Here is a 23,207-nt window from a genome sequence, read left to right on the forward strand (position 1 = left end):
TCTAGATTTCTGGTTAGTCATTATGCTGGGGTTCCTTCAAGAGTGGTTTGAATGATGTTATGTTTTAATTGTTGCCTTCATTTGCATGGGGAGACCTCATTCCATCAGTTGGAGATCTAAGCACAATAAGAGTCTGATCTTCCCTCAAGACAGAGAGAGGTCCTTCTGCTTGGATGCTGCCAACTGGTATATTAGTTTCTCCCACTGTTATTATTGGAGAAGTGGAATATTAGTTTTTCTGGAGTCTTGAGCTCATAGGCCTTTAGCTGGATCCCCAGGACCCTGGCTCACCTTCTAGAACTAGCCAGTATCCAAAATCATGAAACCAAGTTCTTCTGATAAATCTCTTATTCTCTATTCTTATCCTGGTTTCTGTCTCAGTCTCCATTGTTATCATTTTTGTTTCTTTGGAAAACTTTAATACAGAAGTCCAAATATAAATTTAGGTAGAATTAGATGACAATATTATTATCCATAATATAAGGTTATTTGGTTTCAGGTTAATAGGTAATAAATCATTGTGTAAATTGCTGAAAACCCCTTTGTTTTTGGTTATGAATTATAGCTAAATTGTTTTAAGTAATCCATGAATAGCAATGAATTTTAGCAGAAATATCTTACTTAAATGAACTTTTAATATTTGAGAAGTTTGCTACCCCCCAAACACAATACAAACATGCAAATACACATTATACACATGCTTACTACACACACACACACACACATACACACACACACACACGTACATATATACACATACCTGTTTAACTGTTAAACATTTTTATTGTGCAGGTTTGAAATCTTTATAGGACATGCAGCATAAAAAAGTGTAAAATATATCAGTAAGCATATAAAATTTCAGTAACTTTTTGAACCAGCAACTGACTTACATGAGATCAAGAATCAAGAAGAACAGACATGTCTTAGGACACACAGTTTATAGACTGAATCGCAGAACCATTTCCCAAGTGATTCTCCTTATATAAAGATAAGATTATCTTTCCATTTAAACAAGTATGCAGTATAGCACATTTTCAGTTATGTACACAGTTGAAAAGTCAAACTGTGCCCATGCCAGTGTCTGTTTTCAATGCAAACAATCAAAGCAGGTAGCAGGTTGGTAGTTAAAGTGTCAGCGGAACTGAGGGAGGAAACAAAAGTCAAGCAGAATTCCAATAAATGTATGAATTAAAAGAAAAGCCTACCTGGAATTAAAAAAATACCCCCCAGGGCAGAGCTGAAATGTGAGTGGGGGACTAAAGAGCTTCTGGGTGTCTCAGGTAGGCAGCTTTCAGGAGGGACTCAGGTACACAGGTAAAATTCCTCAGTTTGGGTTCAGAAGAACTAGAACTTATTCCAGCAAGAACGTCACCTCAAGCTTTTATTGCTGCCTCCTCCCCCATCTTCTCTCTGAGCAAAGTGATGCTTGGATTAGTCCAAAGGCTCCTGGCTGGGGGAGGGGTCATGTGTCACAGCATTATAGACTGTTGCAAGCGCTATGCGCAGAAGGGGTCATGCTTGCAACAGCTTTGGCGCTCTCATTTTGGTGGCCTCCTTTTTGGCAGCCCTCCCTGGAGGCCCACTGATCAGCTGGAAAGGGAGCACAGTGTTGAGCCACTAAACCATCCCAGTGAGGAATTAGCTTCCATTCAGTCAAGTGTGGTTGTTCTTGAAAATAAGTGAGGTTGAATAGACATGCTGACCTCATTCCATTGCTGAGAGGCAGGAAAAGCTGGCTTCCACTCCTGCCGGCCCAGAGAGAGAGCTCAGCCTCACTTGTCTGCTTTAAATCATCTTGTTGGGTTAATGTTGACCAGGCTTAACATAGAGAAAGATGTTACATGACCAAGCACAGATATCAATTTCAACAGGTTCTGTATCGCAGAGTCAGAAACATGTATAGAAAACTAGCAAGTAGATTTTCTGTGTTTTGTTTTTTTAGGAAAGCCGCTGGCATAATGAGAGCTGATGAGTTAGACCCTCTTTGAAAAGGAAACATGGAAAATTAGAAGGCACCCAGGTCTTATTATAGGTAATAACAAATATTCAGGTACACAAGATAATGGGTTAAAATGTCAAGATGAATAAGACATTACTGCTACCATGAGCATGAAGGTTATTGTCTCTAAGTTGACAGTGGTCCCTAGATCCCACTAGATTGTGATTGTTAAGAGTAATGGCAACAGCTAACTCCTCAGATGGCTGAGGAAGTATCTGTTTGAAACCTGCCCTCATGTCCCTAGACATGAGGCCTTAGCCTGGAAATCTTCCCTTTCTATGACATCATCATTTCAGAATGGGTAGTTGAGGTTGGTGGTCCTCTTTTTCCATCCCCACCCCACCCCGCCCCAATTCTAACCGTTTTTCTCTTTCAACGATATGTTTGTATTTTAGCCAATCAAACAATTATCCACATGCAAAGAGAGGGTGGGAGTGGGTTTAAACATTTCAGACTGTCAAAAATAGACGCAGTAGCTCAAGAGATAAGTAGTACATAGGAAAACTGAGTGAATGACTTCTTTGTTCTGGACCAAGACAAACCATTCATAAATTGCTGCTGTGATAGCAACTTGAAACTTGAAATTGGCACCAAGGAAATAATAAAGAAAAAAAAAAAGAATTGAGAATACTTCCATCCCTGAAATGTCACTCATATTTCTTTCTGCATGTTGATACGGATATTACTGAATATCTTGCCAATAGCTTCAAAGAGTGGGTCACAGAAGGTGTGGACATAGATGGAATAAACGCGGCTGATGCACTGAATCTCAATCAGGAAGCTCTTGATGCACGGTACAACTGCCCAGATGTGCAGGAAAGAGAGAATGGCAAAGTAAATGCCCCAGATGAGCGCCATAGGGATGCCAAAGATGGTAGACAACAAGCGGTAGAACCAATATTTTGTCACAGTGAAGGTGGTAAAGCTGGCCTTCCAGATGCCGTCAAAACTGTGTGTCCCTTCTGGTTCTGCAATCACATCTTCAAAGTCGATCTGAAAGAAAGAGGTTGCAGAATGTGAGTGTGAACAGAAGGAAAGGGGAGATAGGACTGGAGATTTATGCAAATATCTAAGATTTGTTTGCCAGCCCTGTGCCAGACAATTATCAGGCATCTGCCTCCTTGGAACTCACTTGGAAAACGAATATGTGAGTTCCTCTCAGATCTGAGTGTTCTAGGGTGGAGCCCAAAAGAATTTTAACATATTCTCCAGGTGTTTCTTTACTGTGTCAACAGTTGAGAACTACTACTTTTAGAACAAATGAGTACGTTTAAACTTCTTGCTTCAAAGTAAAACTCAGAAACATGGCTAAGGATACACAAAACACGGTAAAATGTAAAGAATGTGACATAATTTAACTGCTTTCAAAGACAATCATACATACAGTACTGAGGACTAGTTAGCTTAGAATCCATGAATGACTTTCCAAACAGAATTAGCAGAATCATTTCAGGAAATGAGGTCCTGGGTGAGCTGAGACATTGAGATGACAGGCAAGACTCTAGCAGAGCTTTGGAAATGTGTGTGACAGGGAAAGGAAAGAAGGAAATTGGAAATGTTGGGAGCCAAGCCTCAGAAGCAAGTGAGAATGAGGATGGGGAGTGTCACAGGCAGAGGAGACTAGAATGACCAGGTGGAAAGAGGTTGAGACCAAAATATTGTTATCCAAATGGTGAGGGTCTATGAGGATGTTAGAGCAGGCAAGTTCAGGCACAACCATGTAGAATTTCATCAATGAATTTGACAATGTAATATGAGTACATGTACATGCGCAAGTGTGTGTGTGTGTGTGTGTGTGTGTGTGTGTTTATGTGTGTGAGTGTGTATGTATGTATGCTGGACAAAGGGGAAAGGAGACTGATGGGTGATATCACCCTGTATGCTGTGAATGTGTTGCTCTGATTGGTTGATAAATAAAATGTTGATTGACCAGTAGCCAGGCAGGAAGTATAGGCAGGATAAGCAGACAAAGAGAATTCTGGAAAGAGGAAGGCTGAGTGAGGAGATGCCTGCCTTTCGTTCAAGGAGCAGCATGTAATGGCACACAGGTAAAGCCATGGAACATGTGGCAACATATAGATTAACAAAAATGGGCTGAGTTTAAGTGTAAGAGCTAGTCAGTAGTAAGCCTGAGCTAATGACCAAGCAGTTTTAATTAATATAAGCCTCTACGTGTTTACTTGGGGGATGCAAGTGGGAGAGATTTGTTCCAACCGCCAGCCAGTCAGGACACAGGAAAATTTCTAGCTACAGGAGACCAGCAGGGAGCCTGTGGCACACCCAAGTGAAGACAGCACAGTCAAGGTGGGAAAGTGGTCATAAAAAGAAAATAAAAGGAAGAAAGAAGTAGGGGAGAAAGGAGGAGGGAAATAGTGGAAGGAAAAGGAGCAAGAGAAAAGAGAAAAGAATTTCTGGATATTACTGGAAAATTTGTTTACCTCAAAGAGAGGAGCAAAGGGTGACCTTTGAACTCCTGATCTAACTGTTGGAGAGGACACAGGCAACATTTGAGCAAGGAGAAAATTAGAAAGAAAAAAAATTAAATTAGGAGAAGAGAACCTCACTTTAGATTAGGCAAGTTGAGAATGTAGTTTTTGGTAGCGATCAAGATAAATACCAGCGGTCCGGGAATCATGAATACTTTAGAAATGGCTCCTGGGAACCAACCAACCAATTTTGCAGTCACATCACTTCACCCACCAAACGCTTCTGTGGGTTGGTGATCTGGGATTTCAAAGCTCCCTGGAATAGCAGGTTCCTGTCACTTTGCAGAAGAAGAGACTCAAGGTGACTTTCTAAAGACAGATTCCCAGCAATAGGGGGATGCTAGTGTAAACTCTGCTAGTGTAAATGCATCCCTTTTGCATTAGCATCCACTTCTAGGTACCTGTTCACCGACATAGTTAATTCTTAGACTTTATATAAACTAAATGAAGCACAGGACTGAAAACAAATTATCATCAGGAAGGCTGGATAGTTCTGGGCTACTGCTTCCTGGTGGCTGCTATGTGGAGGGTTCTAGCATAGTCTGAAACCCGCACAAACTGATGACTATTTCTGTAGCTGTTTCTGCAGCCACCAGAGCTCAGAGTCAAGGCTAGAACTTCTGGCCGCTGCTTGGTGCCAAAGAGTCACCTTTGATTTAACACACCAAAATGTCTTTTGGAAAAAGTACATGATGCTTACCAGTTTTTAAAGTTTATTTTCCAGAACATTCTGTTTCTTGCTCTATTGCCCAGTGTCCTAACAGTATAATATGCAAAAATAGTTCAGCTATAATTTTGTAAATAGTCATTGTATTTTTTTCCTCAGCACATTTAGACCTAGACTCAGAGGTAAACATCCACTTGTGTTTTTTTCACAGCTTGCAAGAAGTCAGGAAGATAGCTCAGTTACAATCACAAGGGCTTGAGTTTAGCTCCCAGAACCCACAAAAAAAATAAAAACCAAAAACCAAAACAACAGACATAGGGCTCCGCAGGCCACCCAGCCTAGTCTAATGTGAGAGACTTTGTCCTTAATAAAAAAAGATGGGTGCCTTTGGAGGAAACAATACCTGATATGTCCTTTAATACACACACACGTAAATGTACACATACACATGTACATGTACACCATACAGGAAATATAAGGCAAATCATATCAATGCTTGAATAATGTAATATATTTATTTATAATTATAATGTATTATAATATTTATAATTGTCTGTTTTCAAGGTTATGATAATAAATTATGATAATAAATTCTTCCAAAAAAATAAAAAATGAGAACTGATGATTGATTTTCCTTCGATTCAACTGAAATATATTTCTTTTTTTTTAAAACTGTTTAAAGATGCCATTATTTTGTAAGTGAAACTGAAGATGTCAAAATTTTCAGGAAAATTTAAATCTGGGAACAAAGTATAAACCATGGTGGTTTACAAATGTCCTAGGAGTGCACACCTGCTTGAGTGCACAAAGGACAATGGCCCATTGTTTTTATTACAGGGAACATCTATTTCTTATTACCCCAGAAATGACAATGAATTGTCAAGGTGAATAAGAGGTTGGTTTGAGACTCAAATCTCTTCTAAAGGAAGTTGATGCTTTCTTAAATACTGAGCCACTTTACAAAACATTTGAATATGAAAGTATTTCCCAGTAATGAATAGGCATGCTAGTAGCTTTAGAAGCTTGCCACATTTAACCTTTCCTTAGCATGGCTTTAGGGGCGGTACAACATATGTGTGCATGTCTGGGTGTCTACATATATGTGAATATATGTAATTGGCTATATTGTCAAAGTATATTCTGTTAGGGAAGATATCTAGGAACATGTGTTTATACGTAAACTTTCTTGATAACAATTTCCTTAACTGTACATCTAAGTAAGCATATTGGAAATCCTTTTTTTTCTCATTTTTAGGTACTTTTGAAACATTTTAAATGCCTTCCAAAAACAGGAAGTGAGCACAATATTCAAGTATCCCAGAGAATTTTGTGCATGTTTTCTGGAAAAAAAAACAATGAAAAATTACATAAATATAGTTATGTTGCTAATTTAGTCTTAAGAATTGACAGTGGCTTAAAAGGATGGAACAGTACAGCCAAATCGGGTGTAGCTGGGGGTAGAGGCAAGGAGGACTTATGAAGCACTAAAGCCAGAGGGCTGCTTCCTCCTCCCCACCTCCATTTCTACAGCGACATCCAGGTACTGAGTGAGTGCTTCCTGTGAGTACAAAGCCCTGGAACGCGGCAACTTCTCAACAAGCAACAGCATTGACAAGCTCCTTGCTCTGCTGACTGGGGTTTTAATAGATAAGCAAGGATGATTGACACAGCCCAGAAAAGATGCAAATTCAGTGCCTACCCCAGCCTCAAAAGGGCTAACCTGTGCTTGTGATCGCCTTTCTTGCAAGCCTCTGAGATGCCCATTCTCACTCCTTTTCGCAGATGAGGACGTTAAGGGACGTTAATAATTTGCTCCAGGTCACCCAGATGCTAGAGAGCAAAGCGGGCATGTGCCACATTGCAGGTCAACCTTCCTTTGGCTTCTGCATTGCTGGGACTCCAAACGCTTACACTAGGCTTGGTGCGTAATTTTTGCCGGGTAGACTGGCACCCAGAAGCACTCTCCAGTTGTTGAAGGAATGGCTCTTGCTAGCATTACCACTTTAAGTCAGGACATCTGGTAACAGGGATATTTTGAGTTGTGTGAACTGATTATATTTATGTTGCTTGGAACAGTATGTTCTTACTATCCTGGGAATTCAGCCAGGGACTGTCAAGCTAAATGGTAGATATGGAAACTGAGGCACAAAATGATTAAACCGAGGCAGAGAATATCATGGTCCCAAGTGAATTGGTAGAAAAGCTAAAATTAGAATGCTAATTTCACAATTCCCAAATGCACAAACAGCCAGAGCTCTGCCCCTACCCCGCCTCCCTTTTCCCATGTACCTATTCTATCTCTAGGTACCCACAAATCTCCCCTGTCATCTAAGATTTTGGCTTGGAAGTATCTCTGCATATGTCTTAGAGAGATGTCTCCTTAATACTGTGCTCATGACATTTTCATACTTCAGCCAGGATGAAGAAAACTGGAAATGGACACCTTTTTTTTTAAAGTGTGTGTGTGTGTGTGTGTGTGTGTGTGTGTGTGTGTGTGTGTGTGTGTGTGTCTGCTCAGCTGGGTGTGCCTGTCTGTGGGGAGGTGCTGGGGCCTAAACTCTGACGTCCATAATTGTATAACAAGCACTTTTAATCACTAAGCCATGAGGAATACTTAAAAAACAAAAACAACAACAACAACAACAAAAAACTATCTTTAGTGTATATTTTGACTTGCATTCAAAGTACATTGAACTGAGGATAGTTCCTTTAAGTGAACAGTCATCTAGTCAATGGCAGGGCAAAATTCCATACCAACCAAAGGACAGTTATGTAGTAGATTGATAGAAATTTAAAGCAAAGGCTTCATAAAGGACCGGAGTCCCATTTAAAAGACAGGAACCAATGACCACCACTGTCTTGGCTAGAACAAGGCTATCTATTCACCAAATGATAGACACAGGATTGGAACTCAGGCTCAGCAACACTCCTGGCTTCTGCCACCACTGCCTGCCATCACCACATGTTCCCAGTCAGTCTGGTGGCTGTGTTCTCTGACCAACAAGAACAACTTCTGGTCTTGTACTTGAATTGAAACGTTGTCCTGATCGCCAGAGGCCCCACAGGTCCGTTTGTAGACAAGTGTCGGCCCCTTTTCTGCCCATCGCCTGGGCTCTCACTGTTTACATAAAGCATCAGACTGATTAACCTTCCATCAAAACAGCCACTCTTGAGTCCTGTTTCACAGGGGACTTACTCCACTTGTCCCTCTCCAATGTGCCTGTACCTTGGTTGGTGTGGAATTTTGCCCTGGCATTGACTAGGTGACTGTTTGTGAACCATGTTCTGTTCAGTGTTGCTGGCCTCACCTAGAACATGTGCTCACTCAGATTTGGAATGGCATATGAGTTAGAAATTGGCTTTTCTTCCTACTTTCTCTTCTAGCAGGTTCTTCAAAGATGAGACAAGAACAACCCGTGGTGTAAGCACCTGTGGGTTAGAATGAGATACCTCTAATGATGCTCAATTAGCCCACCGAAGAAATGATTTTCTGTCCTGTAATCTAAAGAACATGTTGCCATTTTGCTAATAATCCTTCCGCAGACCTACAGATCAAAAGTACGGATGTGCTTCAGCAGTATTTCCATGTCCCAATGGATGCTTTCTCAGGAGTCAACAGTTTATATTACTAGATTTTTATAAATGATGCTAAAATACCTTTGCAAAGCAGTGGCTGTTTCTGAAACATAACAAAGTCTAGCAACAGATGTCAAGAAACGCAATCTGTCTTATTATGTTTTGATAATGTTTAGCTAATGCAATAAATCTCGGAAGGCCCATCCTGTTAAATATATCTTAAGATAATATTTTAAAGGCAGTTTACATGTACACAGGATTAAAGAAACACGGTCAAGTTTTTTTTTCTGTCTCAAAATACGGATTTTTTTTTTCTGAATAAGAAGTAGTCAAGGAAAATTTAGGTACCTTTGTGGTTTTATGCACAATGTTTTCACATTTGGTTTCTGTGGGGAAGATATATTTTTATACTGTTAGTGGAAACTAATTGTATTAGAATATAAGAAATATCTATTAAAACATTATTAGCATGTTTAAAATGTAGGACATATCACAAAGCAGCTACCAAGATGTTTGCTGAAGACCCATCTGTTGTCTGTTCAACAGTCACACTGCTGTCCCAACAGAGTCCTAACCACTTAGGTAATTGGAAAGGTCTTCTGATCTCAGAGTTATGCCATGGTTAATTTATACCTGGGATTATCATGTTAGTCTTCTTGGTAAATGGCTTGTGGTTTGTTGAGAATATACATGTGACTCAGTTCTGACCAATAAAATTTAAGTTAGTCTGCTAGGTATTCATTTAGTGTGTGTGTGTGTGTGTGTGTGTGTGTTAGTGTGTGCACATGTGTAGATGAGCTGGCAGAAGCCAGGATAGGGCATCAGATTCCCTGAAGCTGAAATTAAAGGCAGTCTTGAGATACCCAATGTGGGTGTCAGGAATGTAACTCTGGTCCTCTGGGGGAGCACTAAGCATTCTCAGCTGCTAAGTCATATTTCCAACCTCCAGGAAAACTTTATCTTCCTTAATAAAAAAGACTGGTTCTTATGGGAAGACCGCTCTCATCCTGCTTACAACAGTAAAGTGATGTCATCTCATGACCACGAGGTGACATGAAAGAACAAAAGGACAGGGGATGGAAAGGATGCTCTTCCGCCATTTACCAGTTATGGAAACAGGGCCAGCAATGTTGACCATGTGGCTTTTTCTATGTGCTATGTCCATAACATTATTTTAAACCACAGCTCTAGGTTTAATTCCCAGAACACACCCCTCTGTTGGTAGGTATACTGTGTACACATTTAGAAACATGTTCCATATCTGGCTTTAACCTCCCCACATTGCAAGAAATTCCCACAGAATGCAGCCAAACTTAATTTAGGAAATGTTTACATTAATATCAGAATGATAAATTAACTTTGAAGGAAGCAGTACAACGTGTTTTTCATCTATAAAAATGAAATTTAAATGTAATAGTATCTACAATGGGTCTCAAGGATCCCTCTCCAGCTATTCACATCTTTCAATGCCCTCTGCTTGAGTTGGTGGCTAGAAGTCGTGATTGTCCTTCAAAAGTGAAGGGTGTCGTTTTGAAGATGAGTTTACAAAACACTGTAACAGCTGACTGTGTGCCTTTCTTGCTCTCTGGCTTGCTCTGCTGGAAGTTAGCTGCCATGATTGGATTTCCTTGAAAGAGAAGGGCATGGGTAAGAACTAAAGGCAGCATCTGGCTATCAAATACTGAGACACTGAAGTCCTCATCCCAACAGCTTGAAAGGAAAGAGTTAGTCACCACCATGTAGATGAGTCTGGATATGTTACCTCCCTGACCTTGGGTTTGGAAGGATCCAGTCCTGACAACTGCCTTGCACCTTGTGAGAGACCCTGAACAACCACTCAGAGAGGTCACAGTTTCATTCCCACTACACAGAATGGGTAAAGTGATAGATGTTTGTTGCTCTACATTACTAAATTTGAGGATAATTGGTTATGAAGGTGTAGCTAATGAATCCAATTCTAAAGCAAGTCACTCTTATGGTTCATTTTAATTTTATCTTTTATATTAGACAATTTAACTTTCATACTTACATATAAACATTCACAGTGAATGTATACCTAATTTCTTAGAATTTTGATGCTGAGGCAAAAATTCATAAGTATATGAAAAGGAAATATAACATCTTAAACTTTCTATAATCCACAGAATCTTAGAAAAATAATTAGACCATTTACAGTGTTTGTATAAGACTATCCACCCATATGCCTCAAATGGCTCGAGCTTATAACCAAATGTGATTGTAGCTGGAGAGTTTTCTCTCTGGGTCCCACCAAACCCCGGCAGTTCCTTAGCCCACTTTTAAAATAAACAAAAAGACGCTTTTATTATTTAAACTGCTTGGCCATTAGCTCAGGCCTATCATTGTCTAGCTCTTACTCTTATATTCAGCCCATTTCTATTAATCTATACTTTGCCACGTGGCTCGTGGCTTACCGGTACCTTACATCTTCCTTTGGCAGTGGCTGCAGGCAGTCTCTCCCTTCTCTTCCTGTTCCCTCACTTCTCCTCTCTGTTAGTCCTGCCTATCCTTCCTGTCTGGCTATTGGCCAATCAGTGTTTTATTTATTAACACATTTGCCATACAGAACATCCCACAGCACATGATAGCTGGTCTTAGTTGTCGCCTTAACAGGATCTAAAATCAATCTAGTATTTACAATCCAACCCATACCATGGCATTTCCAGAGTGGATCAACTGCCTTAAGATGGGTGGTGCCTTCCATCGGTGGCTGATATTTGAAGAGGTCTGAAGGAAAAGCAATATTGTCTGCTTGCATTTGTTTCTTTCTGAGGGCATCCAATTCCAGTTTCTTTGGCCTTCCACTGTGGACTGGATACTAGCAGCTCTCCAGGAATCTTCCTGGCATACAGGACCTGTTTGGGTCTACTGAGACATCCAGTTTCCTGACTGAAGAAGCTACTGGATTCCCAGCCTGTCCAGTGTGCAGTTGGTTATTGTTAGACTATGCAGCCCCCGTGTGTAAGTTGCTCTAATAACTCCTCTTCTATAAGACATACATTCCACTGGTTCTATTTTTCAGGAGAACCCTGCCAGAATGTCAGATGTGCTCCAAAGACCAAGAGACATTTTGATCTAGAAAACACACCTAGACAAGCAAATCTAGACTTTTAAATTTACTACTTCAAAATGCAATAGTAATGGTTCTTGGTTTTCAGAAGTTCTCAGCATGAGCTGCATGGCAAGAAGATTTTTCTAAGGAAAAAGTGCTAAAATGCATATTCTCAGTTGACACACTCATTAGACTCTCTGGGGTGGGATCTGGGGTCTGCACTTTCATTATTTCAGACAAGATCTCCTTATGTAGCCCAGGCTAGTCTTGAACTATCTTCCTGCCTCAGCCTTCTGCGTACTAAGACTACAAGCCCGGTTCTGAGGCTTTCATTTTACTTTTAGTTCACTTCAAAATCATTTGTGTGTGAATCTGTCTGCTTGTGGGTCAGTAGAAGCACATGAGCATAGGTACCTGCAGATTGTAGAAAAGTGTGTAGCATGCCCTGGAGTTGGAGTTACAAGTGATTGTGAGACACCTGATAAGGCTGCTGGGAACTGAACTTGTATCCTCAGAAAAAGCTTTTCCCTCTCTGAACCACTGAGCTGTTTCTCTAGCCTCCAAGGCTTTCATGTTAAACAAGATTTCTTTTCTTATTTCAGTGATAAACAGGACTGGAGCCTGCCATGGCTCCTGTAGTTAATGGCAGCCCTGTTGCCTTTATGCTGTATCCTCTGGCCTTGCAGCCCTGGCTTCCTTCCTTCTTCTATCTCTGGGGTCCTGATATACTGGATGACATCAGGATCTAATGAATAAACAAATGGAAACACCCTCAGAGCAGGTTTTCCTAATTTTAATCTAAAAATATGAATTGGTTAAAATTTACGATGATTATTATGAAAAACCACTCAGTAGAAATCCTGGTGTACTTCTACCACCCTATATTCAATAAAAACAAGTGTATGTTTTTTTTTCAAAATTAAATACATATTTCTAAAATTCTAATGTGTACACCAAATCTAGTCACATGCAGAGAGTGTATTCCAAACCCCTTCTCTGTTCCCACACAGATTTCCAACATCTTGAGAGGCCTTTGAAGCTGATGGAATAATATTGTGTATGAGCATGTGGGTATGGACGAGGATGAGAAAGAACGCAATTAAATGTTACCAGAACACAGCAGCATTGCCATAATTCCCATGTGTTTTCTCAGAGGCAGACTTTACTGGCAAAACTGGCACCACTGGGCAAGAAGCTGTGGCGTTCTTGCAGCCAGTTCTGAAGGCAGAGGGTCTGGACTATGTTAGAAACACCTACAGTCACATGAACCCCACTGTGACCCACCCGTAACTTTAGAGGAATGTAAATCTGGGGTAGGAACATTGATGAATGCTCTTGGCTTGAAGGCCTGCTGCTTTGTAGTGGGAGATGGGAAGTAACCTCATCTTTCAAAAGTTCCCAGGACTGTCTTTTGAGGAGCAAGGGGGAAGGATGCATCCATTACCAGAGTGTCAGTGCAAGTTGACAAGCGTGAGCAAGTGAAGAGTTTGGGGTATGGATTACAGGGCAGGAAAAGGTCTGCAGTGAGAAGCCAGGATTTAACTTGGCCTTGAACTCTCTCCCTCACGTCCAGTCCTCAGCAACCTCACTCTTCTCAACCTCTGGGACCCTTGCCTTGCTATTCCTTTCTGTTCTCTCTCTCTCTCTCTCTCTCTCTCTCTCTCTCTCTCTCTCTCTCTCTCTCTCTCTCTCTCTCTCTCTCTCTCTTTTGTTTTTTGAGACAGGGTTTCTCTGTGTAGCTTTACTCCTTTCCTGGAACTCACTTGGTAGCCCAGGCTGGCCTCGAACTCACAGAGATCCGCCTGCCTCTGCCTCCCGAGTGCTGGGATTAAAGGCGTGTGCCACCACCGCCTGGTGCTCTCTCTCTCTCTCTCTCTCTCTCTCTCTCTCTCTCTCTCTCTCTCTCTCTCTCTCTCTCTCTTTAAACATAACATTTTATTTCTTCCTTATCCCTGATGGACAGTTTCTCAAACACTAAAATGCTTCAGAGTTTCCTGGAGATATTGTGAAAACCCAAGTTTCTGGGTCTTGAATCAGAACCAGTGGTCTGTGTGTGGTATCTGGGCATCTTTCCCTCCCACTCAGAGTTTGATGCAGGAGGTCTAGGAAAGAAAAACAAAGCTACTAATAGAGAGTTCTACAAACCTCAATCTGTAGATCTGAATTAATGTAATAGCATATGAGTGTATTGTTTTTGAAATGCAATACATTGTCCAGGTCAACACCATAGAAGCTGGATTTGCCTTCTTTCGTGGTGGTATCACATCACACAAACAGCTAATCTGCTCCTTGCCTTGGTTTCTTATTTAGAACATGCAGGTATGGTGGTGCCAATGCCATAGGGATATTCTAAGTATTTTATGGTTAACTTATGGAATTTGTCTAGGATAGTGCCCGATGTACCAGGAGCACTAGTCCAGTGGTCTTGGTCAGGAAGGAGTCACATTACATTTCCCCATTGTAGACTGAATATCCCCGGTCTGATAACACAGGTGTACATTCCTAGATTATATTTTGCCGTGCACTGAATTATGTCCCCATTACAAGCTAAATTAGAACCCTGATTTCCAATAAACACAGGGAGAAGGCAAGTGATTATGGAGTCAGGGAATTGTGTTAAGTAGCTGCTATCTACAATCTGCCGAGATGCTCAACAAACCACCAGAAACAAGGAAAAGACATATCCACCAGAGGTTTCACAGGGAGCATGGCCTTCCCAGTGCCTTGATTTCGGACCCCCTGTCTTCAGTCCAGGAGACAGTGGATATCTGCTGCTTTAATGTAACCCAGCTTGTAACAGTTGGGTGGTGGGAACTCGTAGGAAATGCATACACATCCCTGTTTTCAATGGCAGGGTTTAGGGATTCCTGAGTGTTTCCACACCTCTTCATATACAGTGTGCACTCTTTTAGGGTGATCTGGGCAGGAACCTAAAACCAGATCGTGTAATTGAGGCCATTGGCCAGGAGTCTCCTTAGGGAATCTAATATACTTTGTTCATACACCTTCACATTTTCCTCATCACAAAGTGTCTAGTTGCAGATGTGTCTCTACAAAGGAGGCTGAGTACCTCCTGATTCCTTTTATTCTCCACAGACTTCTGGTGTCCATTTGGTGCCACTTGTTGATGTTGAGTGTCACCAAACAGGCGACAGAGAACAGACAACAGTATAAAAATAGACCAAGAAAGGACCAGAGATAGGAAGCAGGAGACTGAGTGTTAGTGAACTTGGACAGAGAAGAATGACTATTCGGGTCCACTTATATTTGCCATGCAGGAGAAGGAATAACTGTAGCCATCCAGAGCATGGTAAATGCTGTCTCCAACAGAAAAGGCCTGCCTCACTAAATGCATGGAAATCTTATTTTGTGCTAACACCCAATTAGAGGGCTCATCGGAAGGTCTGGCTTGCTCATTGAGTTCTGTGTTTATGCGCTGGTGTTTACTATACTTTAAGCTTCTGGACATGCCATGGAATAGATATGAATGATTACCATACTAAAAAAAAAGACTCTTTATATCTTATTGAAGATACAACAAGCAGACATGTCTTCGCCATTTGCAGGCTACTCCCATAGTTTCTAAACGTGTTTGCTTGAGCCCTTTAAACAGCACGGACTCCTCTTGCAGTGGTCACAGTGTCCTTCCTGGTGGCAGAGGCAGCATCCTACCATCCCACTCAAAGGAGCATTATGAACAGCATTCACTCTACCTCACGGCTGGAATGTTTTTCCCTCCAGTGCTTTTAGTCTGTTTATTAAACAAATAGAAAATGAATCAAATAAATCACTGTAAGCCTGGACGCGACTTGGCAAACAGGGGGAAAGATACATCTGAGTATCCTCACAAGGAGGCTCACAGCCCATTGTACAGAATTGACGCTTTAAGCAAAGTAACTATCCAGACACAGCCCCTGACCTTTACAATGGGGTTTTCCACACGGACATGATTGGCAGCTTGATATTTATGTTTATATAAGCTCCCGTTGTGAGGGTGCGCTGTGGGATGATTATCTGTGTCCCTGAAGCCTACTCACTAGATGCCGGTAACATCCTCTAAATTGTGACAAGTAGCGCTGTCTCCAGACATTGCCAGATATTCCCTTGGAAGGGAGGAAACATTGCACCTAGTTAAGAATCCTGCGCTAAAAACATCATAATATGCTAGGATAAGGTGATACCTTCAGTTTAGAAGTAGCTGCAGCCTGGAATGCCTCTGTTTATTGCAGGGATGTTTGCTTTGCATGGCCATGGCCTGGTGGAGCCCTTTATTTATTCATCTAACATTTGGGAAGCATTTGCTTTTTGAGGATGGAATAAATGAAACGAGGAGACAGGGCTAGGTCAAGGTCATAAGGCTGGCTGTGGGTCATAGAAAAGGGGACAGTATAATTAAATAGACACGAACTTTGGCTTTGCAGACTCACTTAGGAATCATTGCCAGGGATGGGTGTTGTTATTCTGGGATGGACTCATTTGCTTTTAGGTAAGAGAGGAAGTCATTATCCCTCATGACTCCAGATCACTAGCTACTAGAATTTCGAGGAATCAAGGATGACATGTCCCAGGCACAGGCCTAGACCCAGGCCCATGCCCAAGTCCATTCCGCTACTGAGCCTCTCACTGGCTGTGGGGTGTGCTTGGCTTGCTACCCCCACCACTGTCTACCTGGCTACTTCTCTATCCTGCCTCGAAGATTTCCTTCTAGCTTCACACTGGTTTCTCACTTGAACGCTTTTTTCTACCCAGGTTATCACTTCATCACTATATTTAATGGTATGCCTCTCTCTCTCTCTCTCTCTCTCTCTCTCTCTCTCTCTCTCTCTCTCCTTTTCTCTTTCTACCTCTCTCCCTCCCTCTCCCTACTCTGTGTGTGTGTGTATTGTTTCTGCTCCTAGACTCTAAGTTTATGAAATACAGTGGTTCGTAAATCAGTATTTGTTAAATATATGAATGAATTAGTGAAACTTGCTGTCTTGATTACTCTTCTATTGCCGTGAAAAAAACACCAAGACCAAGGCAGCTTATAAGAGGAAGCATTTCATTGGGGCCTTGCTTATGGTTTCAAGGGTTAGTCCATGACCATCATGAGGGTGGGGGAAGCATATGGCAGGCAGGCATGGTGATAGAGCATCAGCTGACCTTACAACCTGATCCAAAGGTAGAAGGCAGAGAAAGTGAGACTGGGCCTGGCATGGGCTTCTGGAACCTTGAAGCCCACCCCCAGTGACTACCTCCTCCAACAAGGACACACTACTTAATTCCTCCTGAAGCGCCACCAACAATGTTTGTCAAGTTCACCACGTTCGTGTGGCTCTGTTTCTGGAGTTCCTTTAAGGCCCATCTGTGAGCAATAGGATAAGATGACTAACAGGCAAAAAAGGCAGCATTACTTTGAGTCATATTTTGGAAGCAAACATTTGAATATATGAGCCTATAGGGGCCTTTCTCCTTCAAAGTACCACACTGGGTGTTTGAGTCGCACCTCCTCCTCCTTACAAGAGCAATCACTGTCTTCCTTACATCCCCTTTAAGAAACAGAGTTCTGAATATGTTATTATCTTGCTCATGGATTAGAAACTGAATTCACTGGTATAGTCATTTTTTTTTCAATCCAGGTATAATAATTTTGGTAAAAGCATGCACAGAGACTGACTAATGGCAAGGAAGATGGCTTGATTTAGTTTTGTGTATAATGAAAATTCAGATTCCAACCTACAGGTTTGGGTGTAGCTTTGCTTGTGAGAGCTGATGAGTCCTAAGAGTGCTCAGGTGGCCTAGAACTCAAGTGACTTCATGTTTACCTTCAGAGCCTCACAGCTGGGGTGCTAAGTGATGGGATTAAAATCATGTGGGCCTTTAAATGCTAAACTTTATGTCAGTTGGAAAGAAACAAATTTTACAGCTCCCTGACAGGAAAATATGACTCAAAGTAATGCTGCCTTTTTTGCCTGTTAGTCATCTGATCCTATTGCTCACAGATGGGCCTTAAAGGAACTCCAGAAACAGGGCCACACGAACGTGGTGAACTTGACAACTGTTGGCTTCACAGGAATTTTCTATTTAGCTAGGTCTTTATTAGACCCCAGCTCTAACCAAAGCTTCAGCTATGACTTCTCTGCTTTCTGAACTTGGATGAATTGACTAGCTGCAAAAAAGGGGAAGGAAAACTTGAAGGTTTGTAGCCAACTTTGGAACTGACTTCTGGTTCATCTTGGAACACAAGCGACCAATCTGGAGGCAGTAAAAGAGAAGAGTGCGAAGTACAGAGTCCGGATGCATGACGTGAGCCTCAGCTCCAGATCGTCCTCAGAACTAAGCGCATATTGTGGAACACATGAGTTCAGCAGGCCACCTTCAAGTTTAGTCTTTCAAAGATGATTTCATTAATTGTCATAGTTGCAGTACTAAGAGCAAAGATGCCAACTGGTAAAAATTTAGGAAATTCATGATAAAAATACTATTGATGATTAGCTGGCCTCGGTGGCATAAGCTTTTAGTCCTAGTACTTTGGAGGCAGAGGCAGGTGGATGTCTGTGAATTCAAGGCCAGCCTCATCTACACAGATGGTCCCAGAGCAGCCATAGTTACTTAGTAAGACCCTGTCTACACACACACACACACACACACACACACACACACACACACACACACACACACACACACTTTATTGATGCAAAATCTTCCTCTTTGTCAGGTATATTTCTGGGTTTCTGCTGTTGTATGAATGTTTGTATACTTGAATTACAAGTATACAATATACAAGTATACAATAATCTTTAGAAATGAAAGTTACTTAGGGATTGTCTTGGTTCTTCGTTTTGATTATTATAGACACAGGAAGTAGATAGGACTTTTCCAAGGCCCTAAATAACACTGGAGATACATGTCCAAGAGAAGACTAGAAAATTATGCCTTTGGACTTAGTTTCCCCTTCTGCTCTGAAGAGTAACTGGCATCAGTAAATGTCACTGATTCTCTTGGATTCTCTTCTCTGTGAGGCACTGGAGAACTTTGGAACACCTGCCTGGTGTGGATTCTCTGAAGACCCCTTGGCTACTGGTATAAAGGTGTTCTACAGCATTTTTAGGAGAAAAACCAGTATGAGTTGATAGCTCCAGGGTAGGTAAGAAAAAAGGACTGGAGGTGACATTTTGGTGCTCCAAACAGCTGACTGTCCTCTTGGGGGAGAATGGAGAAGAATAATCAAATGGATGGAAGGCAGGCCATAGCCGGATTTTGCAAGTACCATGACCTTCACTCTGCATGGAAACTGTATCTCATAGAGCTGCTGCAGCAGAAAACATTATATTCTGGCAAAATGGCTAAGACCCTCCTGCACACCATTAAGGAGCTAGTGAAGTAATACCTTACTGCCTTTATGGTTGTGAAAAATCTTACTGTGACACATGGTTTTTTATTAATAAATCTCAAGAGTCTAACCCAATGTGAATCTAATTCTGACTATATATCAGCTGTATCTAGGAGCTACAAAGGAAGATTCCATGGGGCTTGGGCCCTACCATAGATCAATTACATCAGGTTTTCTGCATCCATGTGCAGATGTACAGTGTTTTTAAAATGCTCTCCAGATGATTTGAGGCTGAACGAAGAGCTTCTCTGTGGAAGCCACATGTTCTCATGAAGTTACATCTCAAGGTTCTACCACAATGGGGTTTATACAAGCAGCCAGCTCTGTGAATATGTGCTGTGTAGGAGGGAGTGGAGGACGGGCTTGCCACACAGATAATGCTTCGTGCTGACCTTTTGGTCTCTACAATGCATGCATTTTTCAGTGTTCTGCTTTTGGATGTTTACCCCTTTCATTCTCCCTTGCTGATTAAAGCAAAGCTACTCAACTCTTTACCCAAGCAAATCAGGTACTCTGCTGCAACAGAGGAAGGTGTTCATATATTCTATGTCAGGCTGCGTGTATGTGCTGTCATACACAAAACCTTAATTGAAGAGGAAAGAAGGGAAGATTTGAGAAGTTGTATAGACAAGGAAATAAATACACAACTATCAGGGAGCTGCTTCTTGTGATACATTCCTGGGATTAACTACTGTTACTACTTGATAATACTTTATACTTTTTTTTTTTAAAGCAAATCATGTTAGCCTTCTCTTTTCTTGAATGATGGCTCTATCTGAATAATATTTCTATTATAAATCTCCCAGTAATCTGATAATAAGTAAAGGGCTGTCATTCCTTGGTCTCTTCCAAAATACCATTTTTCAAAATTATTTTTCAAAATGTCATCCAGAGTCTCCACCCCTTTTCAAGACCAAGCAGTCTGTAGCCTGGTAAGGTAAAGAATCTTGAAGGTGATATTCCTTTTGAGACATCAAATCACACTTACTTTAAAGCATCGTTTGATTATGGAGATGCTTAATGTTCTGGAGCAACGGACAGACTTAATTGGCATCTCCCATTGCCCAAGGGATTTTGTGTGTGCATCCATTAAGGGCATATTTACACTAGTGATTCTCAAAACAGGCCCTGGTCCTCAAAGGAGGGGGTGATCCCAGAGCACTGTGGGATCATTATGACAGAGAGTTCTATTCCACTATGTTCAATGGGCATATTGGCTTTCCACATCACATGTTCCCTTGAAAAAGAACATCTTTCCCTGTTTCTCATGTTTAATTATCTGCTTCTCATTATATATTTTATTTCTAGTCCTTTAACAAAATTGTGCTTTGTAACGGTCAGTATGTTTATAGGCTATCTGTAATTTGTCAAAGTCACTTTGATTTTGTTTTAATCAAGGATATTAATAACTGGTGTCGTTTGTGAGATGAAAGACCTCTTACCTTGCCCACTCCAGTCTCTGACAAGGCATTGTATGTACTAAGATTGTGGTTCTGGCCTGCACGTTTGGAACCAGGTCACACATCACCTCTAACATTCTCATTGCACTTCTACACTCTTTCTTGATGGCACTTCCTCTTCCTACACATTTTTAACTGAATAATAATGCACGTATTTTACACTCTTCCTGTTGCTGGGACTCCTATTGGAAGTCGAGCTGATGATTCTTAGACGTATTCTAGTAAATCTATCTGCTATTCTAGGAGAAAGAATAGGTTGCATATCTGAGATAAACACTGACCTTTCGTTTTTCAATGCACAGACGCAGTAATGAAGTAGTACCTGCTGACCCCAGAGTTCCATTTTGTCTCTGTTCTGGTTTTATTTTTCTCTTTCTCTGTGAGAAAATATCTGTGATCTGCAAGAGATCAGCTCTGGGATAAGAGGAAATGTCTCTGCTGTTGGAATAGTGGATGACAATTCAGATCCTCTAAGCAAGTAAACCTCAGGTTGTGCATGCTCATCATCTCAGAGTGATAAAGCAGAGTGAAGGAAGAAGTGGGGAAGCCAGGCAGCAGCCAGTGGCACCCTTGGAATGTGCTTGGGATACCCTGGTGCTTGGATTTGATCTGTGGCACCCCAGGAGGTCAACACTGGAAGGCCCAAGGAAGATGTATGATATTGTGTTCATCTGATACTGGAGTTTAAAAAATTCAAAATAACATTGAAAAATACATCTTAAAACTACACATAGAAGTATTATAAATACAGACAAATATGTGTATCTTTAGGCATATATACATGTAGAACACATTTTCCTTTGACTGATAATTTGGACATTTTTATCACTGCATCAGTTTTTTGTTTTCTTACAAAGTTTTAAGCTGTAGTCAATCAAAAGGGCACAAATGAAGCCAGGTGATATTGTAATCCAACTGTGTTTTCATTCAAAAAGACTAAATCAGTCAAAGAAGTTCAGAGTGTTGATTCAATTGAGCCTCTATTTTCTGGTGGCTGACTCAGTGCTGGGCTGTGGGGTCTACCTGGAGGTTTGGGGTAGCTATAGAAGTGAGGGCCATTGCCTGGGTCTGCGGAACTCAGACATGAAATGAGGCTAGAAAGAGATAGACCACTCTCTTCAAAAGAAAGGGAGGAAACCACTTTGCTCTTAGTGAGCCATGAGACCATGTCTGGAAAGCTATACAATGCTCTAACAGTGAGAACATAACTGCTAGAGGAAAGAACAGACTTTACCGACTCACAGGCATCCCAGGCTGCTGCTGCAGGATGGCTGGAGCCCTGCCTGAGTGCTGGGGTGTGGGGTAGTCTTCTGGGACTCCATGTACTCTGGGTCTGGTGGGGAGTTGGTCTTCCTAGGTATTTCTTGAGCATGTTTTATTGGAACGATTCATTCTCAGATCTATTTAACTACAGAAAATGGAAGGGATTTATCAAAAAATAGTTTTGGGAATTGGTTGGATCTTCTTCTTCTTCTTCTTCTTCTTCTTCTTCTTCTTCTTCTTCTTCTTCTTCTTCTTCTTCTTCTTCTTCTTCTTCTTCTTCCTCTCAATGATGCCATTTCCAAAAAACAAAGCAATGAAACAAACAGACAAAAAGTCTAGCTTTTTGAGGAACAAGCAAGAAAGAAGGATTTACTGAAGTAACAAAAAGAATCAGTGATGATTCTAACAAATGCAGTGCCCTTTCCTTGCTAGGTCCAGGTATGCCCATTTCTGGCCGTGTTCTATTGCTGACAGCCTCAGGAAGGCAAGCAGTGAGGCATGACTGATGTAACACTTCAGTTCTTCTAAGAGACTAATGCTGCCTTGTAAAATGCACTAGTTAAGTCTGTTTTTGTTCCTGGCATTTGTTTTTTAGAACAAACATGTAATGCCTAGGGAGGAAGTCTCAGAGAAACTCCCTGCAGAACTCAATAGACCTTTCTCCCACCAGCATCTACGTATTTCAATAGCTTCCTGTTTTCACAATGTATGGCTCCATGGCACGTATGTCTATAGAGACTGAGCAGGCAACCAAGGGCCTGCAGAACAGTTGTTTTGTACTTGTTGGGACTGGCTTCGTTGTTCGCTGGTGGTTACCACACCCTTCACATCCAGCAAGATCAGCCCCGCCCCAGGTACTTTCATGAGCCTGGATAATCCAGGCACTTTAAAAGCTCTCCCATCAATGTTACTTCCACTCACTGAGAAGCGCCTGGAGTTTGTGCTTATTTCAGGTCTTTTCAACATAGTGTCCTTTGCCTCCCTGGGAATTTACATAGGTTTGTACATCAATTTTTCTTCTTTCCTACCAGCCCATCAGGATCTGGAGTCAGGGCCTACAGTGATTCCTGTCACTCCCAACATAGACCTCAGCAAAAATGCCTGTTTGGTCAAGGTGAGGCTGCCATCATGTATTTCAGCTATTTCACAGCACCGTTGTTTCCCTGGAGTGTGACCTGTTTGCAGAAGGATATAGGATTACAGTGGTGAAGAGCCCAGGCTTTTATGTTCTACTGTTTGGGTTCTAATCTCGACTCTTCTACTTTCTATTTGTGCAGCTCTGAGCAATCTGTGTTTTCTTTTTGCAAAATGAAT

The 23,207-nt window shown here is 41.4% G+C and overlaps 1 protein-coding gene across 1 annotated transcript in view; it reads right to left on the minus strand.

Annotated features, from left to right (window-relative positions):
• Nucleotides 1-763: 763 nt before the first annotated feature.
• Cav1 (caveolin 1) overlaps nucleotides 764-23,207 on the minus strand; it is a 32,808-nt gene continuing 10,364 nt past the window's right edge. Inside the window, exon 3 of the mRNA XM_006984280.4 lies at nucleotides 764-2,992. Within this exon, the coding sequence (XP_006984342.1) occupies nucleotides 2,651-2,992 (342 nt within the window). The 3' untranslated portion in view covers nucleotides 764-2,650. The remainder of the gene's footprint in view (nucleotides 2,993-23,207) is intronic.

The sequence above is a fragment of the Peromyscus maniculatus genome, chromosome 3 (assembly GCF_049852395.1).
Source record: "Peromyscus maniculatus bairdii isolate BWxNUB_F1_BW_parent chromosome 3, HU_Pman_BW_mat_3.1, whole genome shotgun sequence".
Taxonomy (NCBI): domain Eukaryota; kingdom Metazoa; phylum Chordata; class Mammalia; order Rodentia; family Cricetidae; genus Peromyscus; species Peromyscus maniculatus.